Genomic DNA, 14,789 nt, shown 5'->3' on the forward strand with positions numbered 1-14,789 from the left:
ACACACCTTCATTGCCCCTGTGTATTTAAAGCAAACGGGTTGTCTGCTAGTGCTCTGACCATTTTCGCGAACGAGGACTGCTGTCCCCAAGACGATGTTATTCTAGGGTACAGATTCTCGAATTGGTTCATTAGCACCTCAGTATTGTCCCGACGCAAGAGGAAACCAATTGCTGAGCCGTCATTTTGGGCGCAGAAGCTCTGATCTTTCTGTGCCTCAGTACCAGCGACAAGCCACACAAGTGCTGCAGTGTGATGGAGAGCGATCAATGCTAAGATGTTGTACTTTGCCTGGATTTTTCCTGGTCTCGAAGTTTCAGTGTCGAGCATCTCCCATATTGTTCGAGCATGATGTATCGCTTCACTGGCCTCGGGCGTGAAGGTCCAGGCGGTGATGTCTGCTGCCACAGCTGTATCACTCGCACTAGGCTCATGCAACCGATATGCAGTCTGTTGTATGGAATTCAGAGGCGCACAGAGCCGAAGAAAGCTCAGCTCGTAGAGGATTAGTGCACTCAGATATACAGAACGATTCTCAGGCAAAGAATGCGACAATTGGCAGTGCGTCAAAGCCGCCTTCCACTTGTCCAACGCTTTGATCACGCGAAGATAGTCATTTTGCAGGCTACGCATTCGTCTTCCAGTGCAGTCCAGATGGTCCGGCACCGACTTCAGACCCGATTCAGCTGCTGTTAAAACTCGCCGAGCTGTTTGTATCAATCGTTTGAATATGTCAGGGTCATGGGAGAATCGCCACACTTCGTGTTGGAGTCCGAAGAGAAGCAATTCAACGTCGACGGGCTTGAGAGCTGGTAGAACCTCGTCTTCGTCAAGTGCAATCCGCACGAGATCCGAGAAGAGCATCTCGGTGCGCGGCTCTGCTGCAGATTCACTGCCAGAGGTGGCAGTAAATACCTCTTGCGCGTGGTTCGGACTGGGCAAGGGCAGGTTGATTTCCTCGTACGAAATGAGTGGTTTCTTGTTGAACAAAACGCTCATGAAAGTTTCTGCTCGCATTATGCCAAAGGCCAACATCTTGCGACCTTGCAGCATGGAGTTATCGATGGGGCGAAAGACATCATGCTGGTGATGATGGATGCGAGTGGCAGGCTTCAAAGCGAACAATCGCATCCGCTGAGCGTGATCACCAAGCGTGGCACCCAGTCGCTGCGCTGCAGAAAAGGCTCCATCCTGCTCAAAGTACAAAGCTGCGACTTGAGTCAGAAGCATTGATCTGCCTATGTCCAAGGCTTCGGATTCGCTGGTCTGATCTCGTAAGCGCTCCGAACGTAGGAGCACTTCCCGAATCATTCCATGTAGAATGGAACCGTATCTTGCCGCGGCGTTGGTGCCAGAGTAGAGTGCACCAATCGAAGTCAAAGTCAAGTAGAGTAGGGGATGAAGGACATCCCGGCTAGTGTCCTTGCTAGGCACAAACGGCCACAAGGGATGAAAGTGGTCGAAGTACTGTTCTACTAAGCCATCTAAGAGATGAGACTTCGGTGATCTGGACGACTGACCTCCACGAGTAGAGATGAAGCTCGACAGGCGTTTCGAAAAATCTTCCCACTTGGCAGACATCGCAGTGGAATGAGACGTCGTGGCATCTTCGACCATTGTACCCAATATGGTACGCAACGAAGGAGTTGAGGCTGCGGAGTTCCGAAGCGATGCGCCGTCGCCGGGCAGAAGGCTACCCAACGAGTCGGCGGCCTGGGGCGATGGCGCTTCGTGAAAGGAGACAGGCAACGCGTGCAAATCATTCTCATGGAAGTCGTGGTTTGTCTGCTCAGGTTCAGGAGCCAAGTCTGGGAGTGGATATGCGAGATCGTCCTGCGCGAAGCCTCGCTGCAAGTAGAAGTCTTCATGTGTCCACTGCCAGCCTGTTGAGAAGCCCCAGAAGGCAGGATCCGTTTGGTCCACCATGTCGTCGCTTGGCAACGACATCAAAGTTTGGGCGACATCAACGCCTTGCATTGCACCTGCGTCCGATGCATCAGTGATCGAGAGGGCTGAGTCACCTGTTGGAATCCACGGCTCATCACTCGTCGTTGTTGTGGACGCAACGGTGTCAAATACAGAAGAGTCTACTGTTTCCCGCTGACTAACGCGTTTGGGAGCAGAATGGTAGACACAGTCGCGAGCAGCCTTGGAGCAAGCCGAGCACGGCTGCCCGCCATCGCAGCGAATGCGCCGCCTCTGGCATGCCTCGCACGCCGTGTGACATCTTCTGCGCTCAGATTGCGGACGCGACGATGATGGCGAAGCGTTCAATCCATCCTCATGAATTCGAAGATGCCTTGAGAGCAGATCGCTCCTCCGAAAGGTGATGTTGCATTCCGAGCATCGGTGTCCAGCTGAGATGCTATGGTTCCGCTGGTGCCGCGTCAGGGTGCCCTTGAAGGAGTAGACTTTGCCACATTGTCCGCAGGTGTGCATGGTGATGCAAGAAGTTTCGTGGAGCGAAGGCGCTTCTGGCCCGAGCATATATTGAGAGCTGCTGCTCAGAGTGCGGGTTGATCGTCGTCTTGGGGCGCCCAAACATGGAGGAGAGTGCGGAGAAGAGGTGGAGAAGGTTTGGCCACACTATCCAGGGTCCTGCCAGAGTCGGGAAAGCCACTTTATCCGTACGGTGGCTTGTATCGATGGACGTATTATGGTGCGGGCAAGATCCATCAGCATGCCATGTAGTAAGCTCAATCCTGGTTAGCACAGCAAATCGTTCACGATGGGCAAAACTGCACTGATCACGGGCGCCAATGGCATCAGCGGAGGAGCCATACTGGAATACCTGGTCAAGAACACAACTGCCGACGAATGGACTTCGATCATAGCCACGTCGAGAAGTCCTTTCAAGACGACCGTTGAAGACCCGAGAATCAAGTTCGTGGCTCTGGATTTCTCGAAGAGCTCGGATGCTTTGGCGACTGAGATGAAGGATGCGTGCGCGGATGTCACGCACGCGTATTTCTGCTCCTACGTCCACAAAGACGATTTCTCAGAGCTTAACAGTGCCAACGAGGCTTTGTTTGAGAATTTTGTCGACGCTCTTGAGCAGGTAGCGCCCAAGCTCGAGAACATCACCCTTCAGACCGGTGGGAAACACTACTACGTGCATTTGATGCCAGTGCCCTCGCCAGCACGAGAGGAAGAGCCTCGTCGTGAAGGACCGATTCCGAACTTCTACTTTCCTCAGGAAGACAAATTGTTCGCCGCTCAGAAAGGGAAGAAGTGGTCGTGGTACGTGACCAAATTCTGCCGCGACTGTGCGCTCCAGCTTCTGCATTCTTCGATTGCCGACAAATCAGGGTCGTGGCGGCACTTCGAGGTGAAGATCAAATTGTGAGCAACAGCTGCTAATCGTGTCAGGAATGTTATTCGACCCGAAGCAATCATTGGCGCAACGTCGAAACCAAATGGTATGAACGAAGCGCTGACCATTGCCATGTATCTCTTGACGTGCCGAGAGCTGGGCACTGAAGCGCCGATGCCAACGAATCAGCGCTACTGGGTGCGTGTCTATGTCATGACTTTGGTACTTTGCAGCAGTGACTGATATCGACTTTGCTCTTGCAGGAGGGCACAGACGATGTGTCGTACGCGCCGCTGATCGCTGACCTAACCATTTACGCGTCCACTCACGCGAACTGCGCGAACCAAGCTTTCAACGTCACGAACGGGGACTACTTCTCGTGGAAGTACTTGTGGCCAAGACTTGCGGAGTACTTCAACGTCCAAGCGACGTCGGATCAGAAGTTTTCCAAGCCATACCCGAAGGAAGGCGATCTCCAGCTTGAGCTGAGTCTGCTTGAATGGTCCCAAGACAAGCGACAAGTCTGGGAGAAGCTCTGCGAGAAACAGAATCTTCCATCGGCCAAGAGCACGTTCGACTTCGGCACCTGGGTGAGTGTAGGCGTTGAGCGACGTCTTCGCACTGCGAAAACTTCGTCGCAATCGTCCTCGGTCTTTCGCTGACTCTTCCTGGCAGGCCTTCCAAGACTGGGTGTTCCAGAGGACGTGGAGCGCCACGTTGAGCATGAGCAAAGCACGCCAGTTCGGCTGGAATGGCTACATTGACTCGTATCAGGCGTTTATTGAGACCTTTGAGACCTTTAAGAAGAATAGCCTTATACCGGCGTAGGCAGAACAGGAATAGAGTCTGCGCTCTATAATTAAGTAGGCTCGCGGACGCGTCTCTTTCTCGTACGTAACCCTCTTAGCTTCGAAGTAGAAAGCGACGTTTAGTACGCGACGTACGCGTAGCCGATACCTCTACTCGTGTCCCTACCTATAAATATTTATAGATTCTACGACTATCGCTATATTTTAGTATTATATCGTTACTATAGCTAGGTAGTCTATTTCTAGTATCTACTACCCAGTATCCCGTGGTCTCGGATGCCCATTCGATCATTTGCGGCTCTGCTGCTCCCATACAAAAATTCCCCAGGGTCTCCCATCCGATCATTTGATTTCGACCCTAAATCTCGGATGGTGAGATGGCCCTCGAACACGCTGATTTCGGGACATGTAGAAGAGTCGCGCAATCGCTGAGGACCATTGAAAGAAAATCCGCAGCCGCTGCCGCCGTTCGCGAGATATCGTCGCCGGAAGAAAGCCATGGGACCGAGTGAAGTTCCGCCAAGGCCAGCGAATCGCGACCGCAGCAGGCGCAGCAGGCGTACGCAGCACACATCGTGTATGCAACAGCACGTCGAAGCGGTCGTAACCATCGCGCGAACAGACCCCATAGATCCCCGACACGTCGGCGGCGGCATAGAGTGTGCGAGAAGTTGTCGAGAGGGCGCACATGCACGTCAAGAGTCGCGTCGTCGAGTTTCAGGGCAACGCGCCCGGGCGCCGAGGAGTGTAAGACACCGTCCAGTCCAAAATTCCACCCGGCCACCATAGAGATGATCAATTCACGTAAAGTTGCAGAGCGGCAGGTCGGAGGATGCAGATGCCCGTCCGCAAGTTTGGAGTGCATTCCGCAGGGCGTTCGAGAGATATCGTCGTCGCCAGTCGCGCCATTCCCGCACGTCGAGCATCGCGTGCCACGAGATATCCCACCCGCCAGAGGACGTGTACGTTCGCGCAAAGATCCGGCCAGGGAGGGCGGATAATATAGACGTCCGTCCGCACGTTTGGGGCCCATTGGCAGCGCCGGTAAAGAGATGTCGACGTCGCCAGGTCCGCCATTCCCGAGACCACCGACCGACCACGGATTACAAAAATTCATACCGTCCGCCAGAGGACGCCAAAATTCGAGCGGCGTCACACAGAATTACATTAGACAGTAAAGTCGCCCGTCCGGAAGTTGGACGCCCATCCGCAGCGCCGTTTCCAAGATATCGACGTCGCGCGTTCCGCCCCCAGCCGTACGCAAAAGACCACGAATTGCAAAAATGATGCAACCCGCCACAGGATGCCACAATTCGAGCAATGTTGTGCAAAATTATATTCGATCGTAAGGTCGCCCGTCCCCAAGTTTGGAGTTGATTCGCATTGCCATTTGTGAGATATCGTCGTCGCCAGTAGCGCCCGTTGTCGTATGCAATACACCACGAATTGCAAAAATTATGCCACCCGCAAGGGGACGCGAAAATTCGAGCAGCGTCGCACAAAATTACATTCGATAGCAAGGTCGCCCGTCCGCGAGTTTAGGGTCCATTGCACAGGTAGTTCGGGACATGTCGATGTCGCCAGTCGTGCCGTTTTCGCATGCACACCGCGTGTTTGCCATCCGCCAGGGGGTGTTCCATATAAAGTCGCGCAAAAGTTCCGGCAGGTAGATGAAAAGATACAGAAACCCGTCCGCAGATTTGGAGCGCATTCGCAGTACATTTCGAGAGGTATCGAGGTCGTTAGTTGCGCCCATTGCCGTACGCACGAGACCACAGATTGCAAACATTACGCCAGCCGGCAGAGGGCACCAAAATTCGCGCGACGTTGCACAAAATTACATGAGATAGGAATATCGCCCGTCCCCAAGTTCGAAGTCCATTCGCATTGCCGTTCGAGAGATGTTATCGTTGCCAGTGGCGCCAGTTTAGCACGTAGAAGGCCGCGGGTTGCGAAAATAATACCACACGCATACGGATATTAAAGATCGCACGACGTTGCACAATATTCCATTGAAGATTAACGTCGCCCGTCCCCAATTTTCGGGTCCATTCGCGGCCCCGTTCGAGAAGCACCGACGTCGTCCGTAGCGCCCACAGCACAACGCAAGAGTCCGCGGATTGCAAAAATTATGCCATCCGCCGCAGGGCGCCACAATTCCAGCGACGTTGCACAAAATTACGTTCGATAGTCAGGTCACCCGTCCGCGAGTTTAAAGGCCATTCGTCGTGTCAGTCGAGAGAAATCGTCGTCGCCAGTCCCATTAGGGTTAGGGTAGCCCCGACGAAGCATTCGACCACGAGTATATTGGCGTCCCGGAGGGCAAGGTAGAGTTGTATCGGACGCATCCACCAGTTCCAGAGCGTCCGCGTCCAGCGAGAAGCGTTCCGGACAAGGAGCGAGCGTAGTACGTGTCGGACACGCGAGGCCAATACGGCGGGGGGGAGAAAGGAAATTTGTGATGCGCATTTACAACGTCAAAAATCGACCGTGTTTCCACGACGCATCCGATTGTCCCCCAATATTGCATAGGTTTTGCGGATCGACCATGGCCCGCCCGTCCACGAGTTAGGAGTCCATTCGGAGGGCCGTTCGAGCGGTATCGACGTCGTCAGTAGTGCCCGTAGTAATACGCAAGAGACCACGGATTGCAAAAGTTTTAGCACCAGGCAGAGGCCACCGAAATTCGAGCGACGTCGCACAAAATTACATTGGACAGTACAGTCGCCCGTCCCCAGGTTTTGTGTCCATTCGCGTTGCCGTTGGAGATGTATTGACGTCGCCAGTTCCGCCCGCAGCCGTACGCACGAGACCACGAATTGCAAAAATTATTCCGCCCGTCAGAGGACGCCAAAATTCGAGCAACGTTGCACAAAATTACATTGAATAGTAAAGTCGCCCGTCCGCGAGTTTGGTGTTCATCGGACAAGTCGTTCGAGAGATATCGTCGTCGCCAGTAGCGCCATTTCGGCACGTCGAGTACCGCGTATTGCGAAAATTACGCCACACGTAAGAGGATCCCACAATCCGAGCAGCGTTGTCCCACATTCCATTCGATGGCCAGGTTAGCCGTCACCAAGTTTGGGGTCCATTCGTATTGTCGTTCGGGAGGTATCGTCGTTGCCAGTAGCGCCATTGTTATACGTAGGAGACCACGAATAGCAAAAATTATTCCGCCCGCCAGAGGACGCCAAAATTCGAGCAACGTTGCACAAAATTCCATCGAATAGTAAAGTCGCCCGTCCGTGAGTTTAAAGCCGGTTCGACGTGCCATTCGAGAGGAATCGTCGTCGCCAGGTCCATTAGGGTTAGGGTACCCCGACGAAGCATTCGATCACGAGCATATCGGTGTCCCGGAGGACAAGGTATCACCGTATCGTATAGGGTTGCACAATCCCGAGCATTAGCGACCACGTCGAAGCGTTTTCCATAAGTAGCGAGCGTGTTGCGTGTTCGTCGTAGCAGTTAATGCCGAGGACGGATCGCAAGAGTATTTATATAACGTATGGATTTGCCCCAAAATCGGCCATGTTTCCACCATGGGCCCGATTGCCCCCAAATTTCGCACACATTTTACAGACCGACCATCGATGCCGCGCGCCCAGTTTCGCGAATTGAAGAGCCCCGCGTCGAGCAGAGGAAATTGTTCCATCGTCCACATATACGATTAAAGTTGAGCCGCATACGAATCGGGAGACCGGGTCAGGGGAGAGTTTGACATCACGTCGCGGCGGGGGCGAACGTGTTGATTCCCATCCATGAATGGGAAGAAGCGCGATCGGATGGAGACATTCATCGAGGTGTTTGCCCATTTGCCCGAGTACGGCGTCGTGATATGTAAGCCATGCGGATTCGCGATCATTCCCCACGAGTTTGCAGGCCATTTACGGCGCGCGCATCGCCAATGGGATCGCGAGATGCAACAGCGCGTCCACGAGGTGTTCGCCGGTTTGTCCGACGTTGCCCAGGCACCAGAAGAAGTCACATATCCCGAAGCAGGCGCGCGCCCCATCGAATGGTTGCCCGTATACACCGATGGATTCCGGTGTCGAGGCGTCGATGCCGCGGGACAGCCATGTCCGTATATGTGTCGCGGAGCAAAGACCGCCCACATCGCAGCACATTGCCGCCAGGCGCATGCATGGTCGTCGAACCAGGCGCGAGGTCGGTCGCGGAACGGGCGAGGTGGCCCCCCCACGAACCGCATATGGGAGGAGGCCCAGCATTGCCAGCGATTTTTCAAGTTTCGAGGATGGCAGCGGTATTTCGTCGTGTCCCATGCCGTCGAGGCCCCCGCCAGCGATGCGATGCGCGCGTTGTTGGGCCAGATCCAAGAGCGGCGGGAAGAATTGCGAAAAGAGAGCACCATTCCCGCCGAGAACGCGCGAAGCGTCGCCGACCCGTGGTTGGATTTCACCGGGTGGGCCGCCCATTTGGCAGGATTCACGTCCGAGGAGTTGTTGGCGACCATCCGGCCCGCCGTAGGTGAGGAGGGAGACGAGAACGAGCCCGTCCCCCCGGCCGAGGAGGACGGCGAGATGGTCGGGTTGGCGGAGGCATGCCACGCCACGCGACGGTTGATCCGACAGGCGTTCCGCGTGTGTCGTCCGGCCGTAGTCGGACGCGCCGCGTTGGAGCACATCAATCGCCGCGAGTGCGGCGCGGACGACAACGAGCGGCCGTTTTACGCCGAGCAGCAGGTGAAGACGATTCGCAAGTAGAGCGGGCATTGGGTCCGGATATTGCGGTACATTTGGCGCACGCACGCCCGCGACCGGCGTCCCCCGTACGTGTTGTTGGAGGGCCAGCACCAGGCGTTGGCCCGCGTCCAGAGCGGCGCCGTGGCCGTCATCGAGTCCGAGGGCGACGCGCAGAAGGCCCGGGCGAAGCGGCAGTTGGTGCGCCGCAGTTTGCAGTTTTGGTTGTCCATGTTCGACCACCCGTTGAAGGACAGCGAGTTCCAGAGCGCCATCGTCAGCGGGTTGGCCGTGTTGGGGTTGAACAGCGAGAAGGGGGGGTGGGTGCCCGCCATCAATTACACCCCCATTTTGTCCGGAATCATCGCGCCGTTGCGGGCGATGGTCGTGTACCATGCCCACGGGCAGCGCGTCAGCGCCATTCGCGCGCGCACCGCGGGCGGGAGCAGCGTCGTGGCCGCGCAGATGGCCGCGCCGGCCGTGTTGGAGGGCGTGCAGCCGTACGCGCAGCGATGCATGACGTTGACGCAATACGGGGGCCGCCCCACGCCGTTGGACCGGATATTCCACCAGAAGACGTACGGGATGAAGATCCGGTACACCACCAAGGCGCCCGGGCAGGTGTTGTGGGAGGGAGCGCGCATCACGGTCGGCAAGGCGCGATTCACCATCGACATGGTCCGCGCCGTCGTGCACGGGTTGAACGAGAGCGTGCGGCGGCGTTTGGTGCACCAGTTGATGTGGTTCCCGGCGGACGGAGTCGTCCGCGCGCGCGATTGGAGGCCCGTCCAGATGCCGGACGTCGATGTGGCATCATTGTACGACGACGCGAGCGAGATGAGCCCCCGGTGGTGTTTTATCGACGACCACCGCAACACGTGGTCGGTCCCCGGGGAGCGGTGGATGTGGGAGCGATTGGCGGACGAGCACCCCGGGCAGTTGATCGAGAGCAGCGGCGGCGGGCGCGTCGTGTGGAAGCAGAGCGGCGTCGAGGCGTATTTCCGGCAGGTGCGGCAGTTCAAGGAGGAGTTGATGGCGTTGGTCCATTTTTCGGGCGGCGCGCCCGCGCGCGCGACCGAGTTGATCAGCATCCGGCACCGCAATGGGGAGCAGAGTCGCGGCCAGCGCGGAGTGTTCATCCAGGACGGGATGGTCGCGTTCGTCACCAATTATCACAAGGGATACAGCGCCAGCAAGCGGGTCAAGATCGTGCACCGGTACGTGCCCACGGAGGTGGGAGAGGTCGTCGTGTATTTTTTGTGGTTGATCGAGCCATTCGTCCAGCAGTTGCGCGAAGCGGTGCGGGACCAGTTCGAGCGTGGTGCGCATGTGTGGGAGCCCAAGCCCGAGGAGCAGTGGGCGGACGGCGAAGTCGACGACGAGGGCGACGATAGAGTCGAGGAGGTGGTCCGCGGGGGCCCGGCCGAACAGAGCGACGACGAGGACGACGAGGACGACGAGGACGACGAGGACGACGAGGACGACGAGGACGACGAGTGGTTGGCGGATGTGCCCCCGTCCCAGGACGAGCGGGCGCCGTTGAACACCGACGGGTTTTGGGACACCGACCGCGTCCGGAGGGTCATGTATCGCGAGACCGAGAGCCGCATCGGCGTGCGGATCGGCGTCGCGGTGTGGAGGAACGCATATCCCGCCATCCAGCGCGAGTTGTGTCGCAATAGTAGCGTCCGGGACACGTTGGACCGGATTTACGACGGCAGTCCGCAGCGGTCGGCCATTGGCGCCGTGATCGAGCAGATGCGGAACGTGCAGGCGACCCAGTCCGGGCACAGCCCCGAGATGGAGGAGATGATATATGGGTTGTTGATGACCGAGTCGCCGTTCATCACCATGTCCGAGCGGGAGCAGTTCCGGCAGGTGAGCGTCAATTGGCACCGCATTTTACAGTTCCCGTCCGCGGAAGCGCAGCATCAGGGGGTCGCAGATGTCGGCGCGCGGATCCAGCAGGAGCAGGAGCAGGTCGACGCCGCACGCACGCGGCGGATCCGGAGCGTCGACGTCGCGGGCGAGTTGGCGAGGATGTACGGGCCCGACGCGGCGTTCCGTGGAGTGCAGCGGCCAGCGTTGGACGCCATCGTCGCGGGGACGCCGTACGTCGTCGCCGTCATGCGCACCGGCGGCGGGAAGAGCATGTTGTTCATGTTGCCCGCCGCCGGTTCCCCGCAAGGGTTGACCGTCGTCGTGGTGCCCGTCGTGTCGTTGCGCCAGGATTTGCAGGAGCGGTGCAGCGCCGCCGGAATCCGATGTAGCGAGTGGAACGGCGAGCGGCCCCCGTATGATAGTCAGATCGTGTTCGTGACGCCCGAGTCGGCCGTGTCGGTCGCGTTCGGCCAGTTTTTGGCGATGAAGCGTGCGAACGGGCAATTGGAACGCATCGTCATCGACGAGTGCCACACCATTTTGGAGAGCACGGCGGATTGGAGGCCGAAGGTGTTGGAGTTGCGAGAGATGACCGGGTACGGGGTGCAGGTGTTGTTTTTGACCGCCACATTGCCGCCCAGCGAGGAAAGCATGTTTTTGCACGCGATCGGGGTCGAGGAGCAGGATGTGCGGATGATTCGCGACGTCACGGGTCGACCCAACATTGCGTATTCCGTCGTCCAGTATGCCCGCGAGGAGGAGGATGGGGCGGTGCGGGAGTTGGTCGAGCGGAAGAAGGAGCAGTACCCCGAGGGCCAGATCGTCGTGTATTGCAGGCGCGTCGAACAGGCGAAGCGTTTGGCCGGCGTGTTGGGGTGCAGCGTGTATCACCGCGGAGTAGGCGACGCCGCGGCGAAGAAGACGATTTTGCGACGATTGACCGGGGAGACGGAGCGCGTGTTCACCGCCACCAACGCATTGGGGTTGGGCGTCGACGCCCCCCGCATCCGCGTCGTGATTCACGTCGGCGTTCGCGAGCAGATCAAGCAGTACGCCCAGGAGAGCGGGCGTGCCGGGCGAGACGGGCGCCCCAGCGAGGCCATCATGTTGCAGGGCACGTCCGTCGACGAGCGGACCGGGCAGGAGAAGGAGGAGCAGGGGTGGCGCACCGACGCGGCCATGAAGGCGTTCATCCGCGGGGAGCAGTGTCGCCGGGTCCCGTTGGACCGACACATGGATGGTCGAGTGGATCGCAGTGCGTGCCAGGTCGACGAGGAACGATGCGACGTGTGTCGCGGGTTGCCGCGGGGTCGAAAGCGGCGCAGGATCGCCGTCCCCCGGCCCGAAGGGGAACGCGAGCATGTCGGAGACGTCGCCGTCGAGCAGCGCGAGACCGATCGTGAGCAAGAGGAGGAGCAGGGGCGGATCCGCAGGCGACGAGAAGTCGAGCGCGAAGCGCAGGCCCGCGCGTTCGCGTTCGTCGAGCAGCGCCAACGACATCGTCGGCAGATGGAGCACGTCAGCGTCGAGTCCATCGCGTCGACGTTGCAGCAGTGGACGGGGCGGTGCAGCATATGTTTTGTGCGTGGGGAAGCCGATGGGGGGCATTCGTGGCAGCAGTGCCCATGGGACATGCGAGATGCCGTCCAGCGGGCGTACGACATCGTCAGCACGATTCGTTTCGATGCACACACCGGTTGTTTTGGATGTCACGTCCCCCAAGCCGTGTGCCACCAATGGCAGGACATCAGCCATGGCGGACCACGGCGGTTTCGACGCGTCCGCCAGCGGAGTTGTCAATTTCCGGGTTTAGTTCGACCCGCCGTCGCGGCGATGTTGGTTGTAGGAGGCGAACGGATCGTGTCGTGGATGGAAGAAGAGGCGCAGAAGGTGGGCATCGTCGCGGACGGGGAGTCCGATAATTGGAAAGTATGTGAGCGGTGGATGGCCCGGAAGATAGTGTCCCCGGGCATCGAAATGTCGGGGTTGTTTCGATTGTTTTGGGAGTTTGGACAAGTGCACGGCACCGAGGGCGTCGGGGTAGGATAGGATTCGCATGTGCATTAGTAAGGAGTGATGTTCCGTTCCACCCGTGCGAAAGGGCATTGTGAGCAGACCGTGAGGATCGTTCGTCGGCAGTGGAGAGGCATTGTCCCGCCGTTAATCCACCGTGGTAGCATCCCACGATGTCGGGTCGCCGGCAGAGAAGAGGTCCATTTTGTTCGCATGTCCGTCCGATTTCGAGGGTGACCAGATCAGAATGGCCAAGTGAGGTGCGGTGGATGATTACGTCAGCGCGAAAGTGGTGGGCGTAGAGCATAGCGATGCGGCGGATTCCAAAATTCGTCGTCGTCGCCACAGTGCCCCAAAATTCGGGCAAAAATTCGGAGAGCACGAGGGCGGTCCATTTTCGATGTCGTGTAGGTTTGGAGGGCAGAGGAGATGGCGTGGGTGTGATATCGTCGTTGCCGTCCGGGCAGTTTTGGTGGTTTTCGACATTCCGATCGAAAAGCGGGCCCGTAAATTGCACCACGACGGCAATGATCGTCCCCATTCGCGACGAGGGGGGGAAAGTAGCGTGGAATGGTTCCGGTTATCGTTCGGGCGCGGAATGTGTGTTTCGTCGTCGTCGCCAATGTTCGAATAGCAGAGTGGCCACAACACGATGTTTTTTGACGTCCGTTTCGCAAGATTTTATCGGTACGATTCGGACACGAGCCCGATTCCGCGGATTCCATGTCGCAGGATTATTGCCGTGCGTCGTAGCATCGCATCGCCGCGACATCAGGCGTTCCCGTCGCATGTCGTCGGCGGCAGATGGTCGTCGATCCGTTAGGGTTAGGGTTGGCAGAAGTTGGTGTTCGTGTAGGAAGGGAGAGGGTTCGTCGTTGTAGAGTATATCGGTGATCCCACATGCGCGGTGCGACATAGCGAGGAGAGAAGGCGGTTATTGGGTCATTCGTAGTCATAAGATGCCCGTCCCCGCGTGCAGGATAGATCGTCGCGGCACGGTAGGGTTGGTGCAGCAGGTAGATATGCAGGAACGTATGTCGGAGGGCGAAGCCGGTCGCGATCGGACATGTTTCCATTTTCCGGCGATGGTACGACGATGGCGGAGTTTTCAGAGGGGCGGCCAGGAGCGTAGCAGCGCCGTAGACCAGTAGATTCCCCGTGGCCGTTGTCATCCGCCCGCCACGGTCGCACCACATCGGGCATGCGGGGCGAGGGGAATGCAGGGCGTCATCCGGATGTCGCACATGGCCGATATGGATTCCCATAGAGACATAGGCGATGCAGTGTCACGTCGGGGGCATGGAGTGGTGTTCGGAGAGGGAGGGTTCCCGTAGATATATAGATAGGTTCGATGTCGGTCCGTGTCGTTCGCGTCGTCGAGGCCGGTATGCGAGGCGGGGGGATGGATTTGGGAGCAGATGGCAGGGTGGTTGTAGCGGCGAGTTCGGCAGAGGCGAAGGGTTCGAGATTAGGGTTAGGTGGAGAGCAGGGTTATAGGATTCGTAATTGGTCGGGGTTCGGTTCGAGGCCGGGACAGTATAGATAGGAGTTGGGATGGATTTTATAGCGGGTGGAGGTACAGGGTTCGGGTGTGTTGGTGGAGGTACAGGGTTCGGGTGTGTTGGTGGAGGTACAGGGTTAGGGTGTGTTGAAGTTGTGGTTCGGAGTTGGAGGTTAGGGGATTTCGGAGGGATAGTCGGGCGGTTTTGGATCGGAGAGAGGCGGATTTCGGAGATGGAAGGGAAGGCGGATTTCGGGTATAGCAGGGAAGGCGGATTTAGAGTATAGGAAGGAAAACAGATAGAGTAGAAAGGTAAGGGTGAGAGAGAGAGGAGGAAGGGGAGGGAAGGAGAGAGGGTGAGAGAGAGAGAGAGAGAGAGGAGGAAGGAGAGGGAAGGGGAGAGGGTGAGAGGGTGAGAGAGAGAGAGAGGAGGAAGGGGAGGGAAGGGGAATGGGTAGAGGGTTAGGGTTAGGGTTAGGGTTAGGGTTAGGGTTAGGGTTAGGGTTAGGGTTAGGGTTAGGGTTAGGGTTAGGGTTAGGGTTAGGGTTAGGGTTAGGGTTAGGGTTAGGGTTAGGG

General features: G+C 57.7%; 4 protein-coding genes across 4 annotated transcripts; 3 read left to right on the forward strand and 1 right to left on the reverse strand.

The window, feature by feature from the left end:
• Positions 1–8: 8 nt before the first annotated feature.
• On the reverse strand, positions 9–2,438 carry CKM354_000624300 (uncharacterized protein; the record flags this gene model as incomplete). Its single annotated transcript, XM_044801549.1, has 1 exon — positions 9–2,438. One exon carries the CDS (start codon positions 2,436–2,438, stop codon positions 9–11), a length of 2,430 nt encoding a protein of 809 aa, XP_044657484.1.
• Positions 2,439–2,727: 289 nt separating this feature from the next.
• CKM354_000624400 (uncharacterized protein) lies at positions 2,728–4,140 on the forward strand (the record flags this gene model as incomplete). Its single annotated transcript, XM_044801550.1, has 4 exons — positions 2,728–3,239; positions 3,369–3,510; positions 3,576–3,902; positions 3,988–4,140. The coding sequence occupies 4 exons, from the start codon at positions 2,728–2,730 to the stop codon at positions 4,138–4,140; spliced, it is 1,134 nt and encodes a 377-aa protein (XP_044657485.1).
• A 3,763-nt stretch (positions 4,141–7,903) lies between these two features.
• Positions 7,904–8,842, forward strand: CKM354_000624500 (uncharacterized protein; the record flags this gene model as incomplete). Its single annotated transcript, XM_044801551.1, has 1 exon — positions 7,904–8,842. The coding sequence occupies one exon, from the start codon at positions 7,904–7,906 to the stop codon at positions 8,840–8,842; it is 939 nt and encodes a 312-aa protein (XP_044657486.1).
• A 207-nt stretch (positions 8,843–9,049) lies between these two features.
• CKM354_000624600 (uncharacterized protein) lies at positions 9,050–12,748 on the forward strand (the record flags this gene model as incomplete). The annotated part of the gene is made up of 1 exon (XM_044801552.1): positions 9,050–12,748. One exon carries the CDS (start codon positions 9,050–9,052, stop codon positions 12,746–12,748), a length of 3,699 nt encoding a protein of 1,232 aa, XP_044657487.1.
• Positions 12,749–14,789: the final 2,041 nt, after the last annotated feature.

This window comes from Cercospora kikuchii, assembly GCF_019650295.1.
Source record: "Cercospora kikuchii DNA, contig_00003, whole genome shotgun sequence".
NCBI lineage: Eukaryota > Fungi > Ascomycota > Dothideomycetes > Mycosphaerellales > Mycosphaerellaceae > Cercospora > Cercospora kikuchii.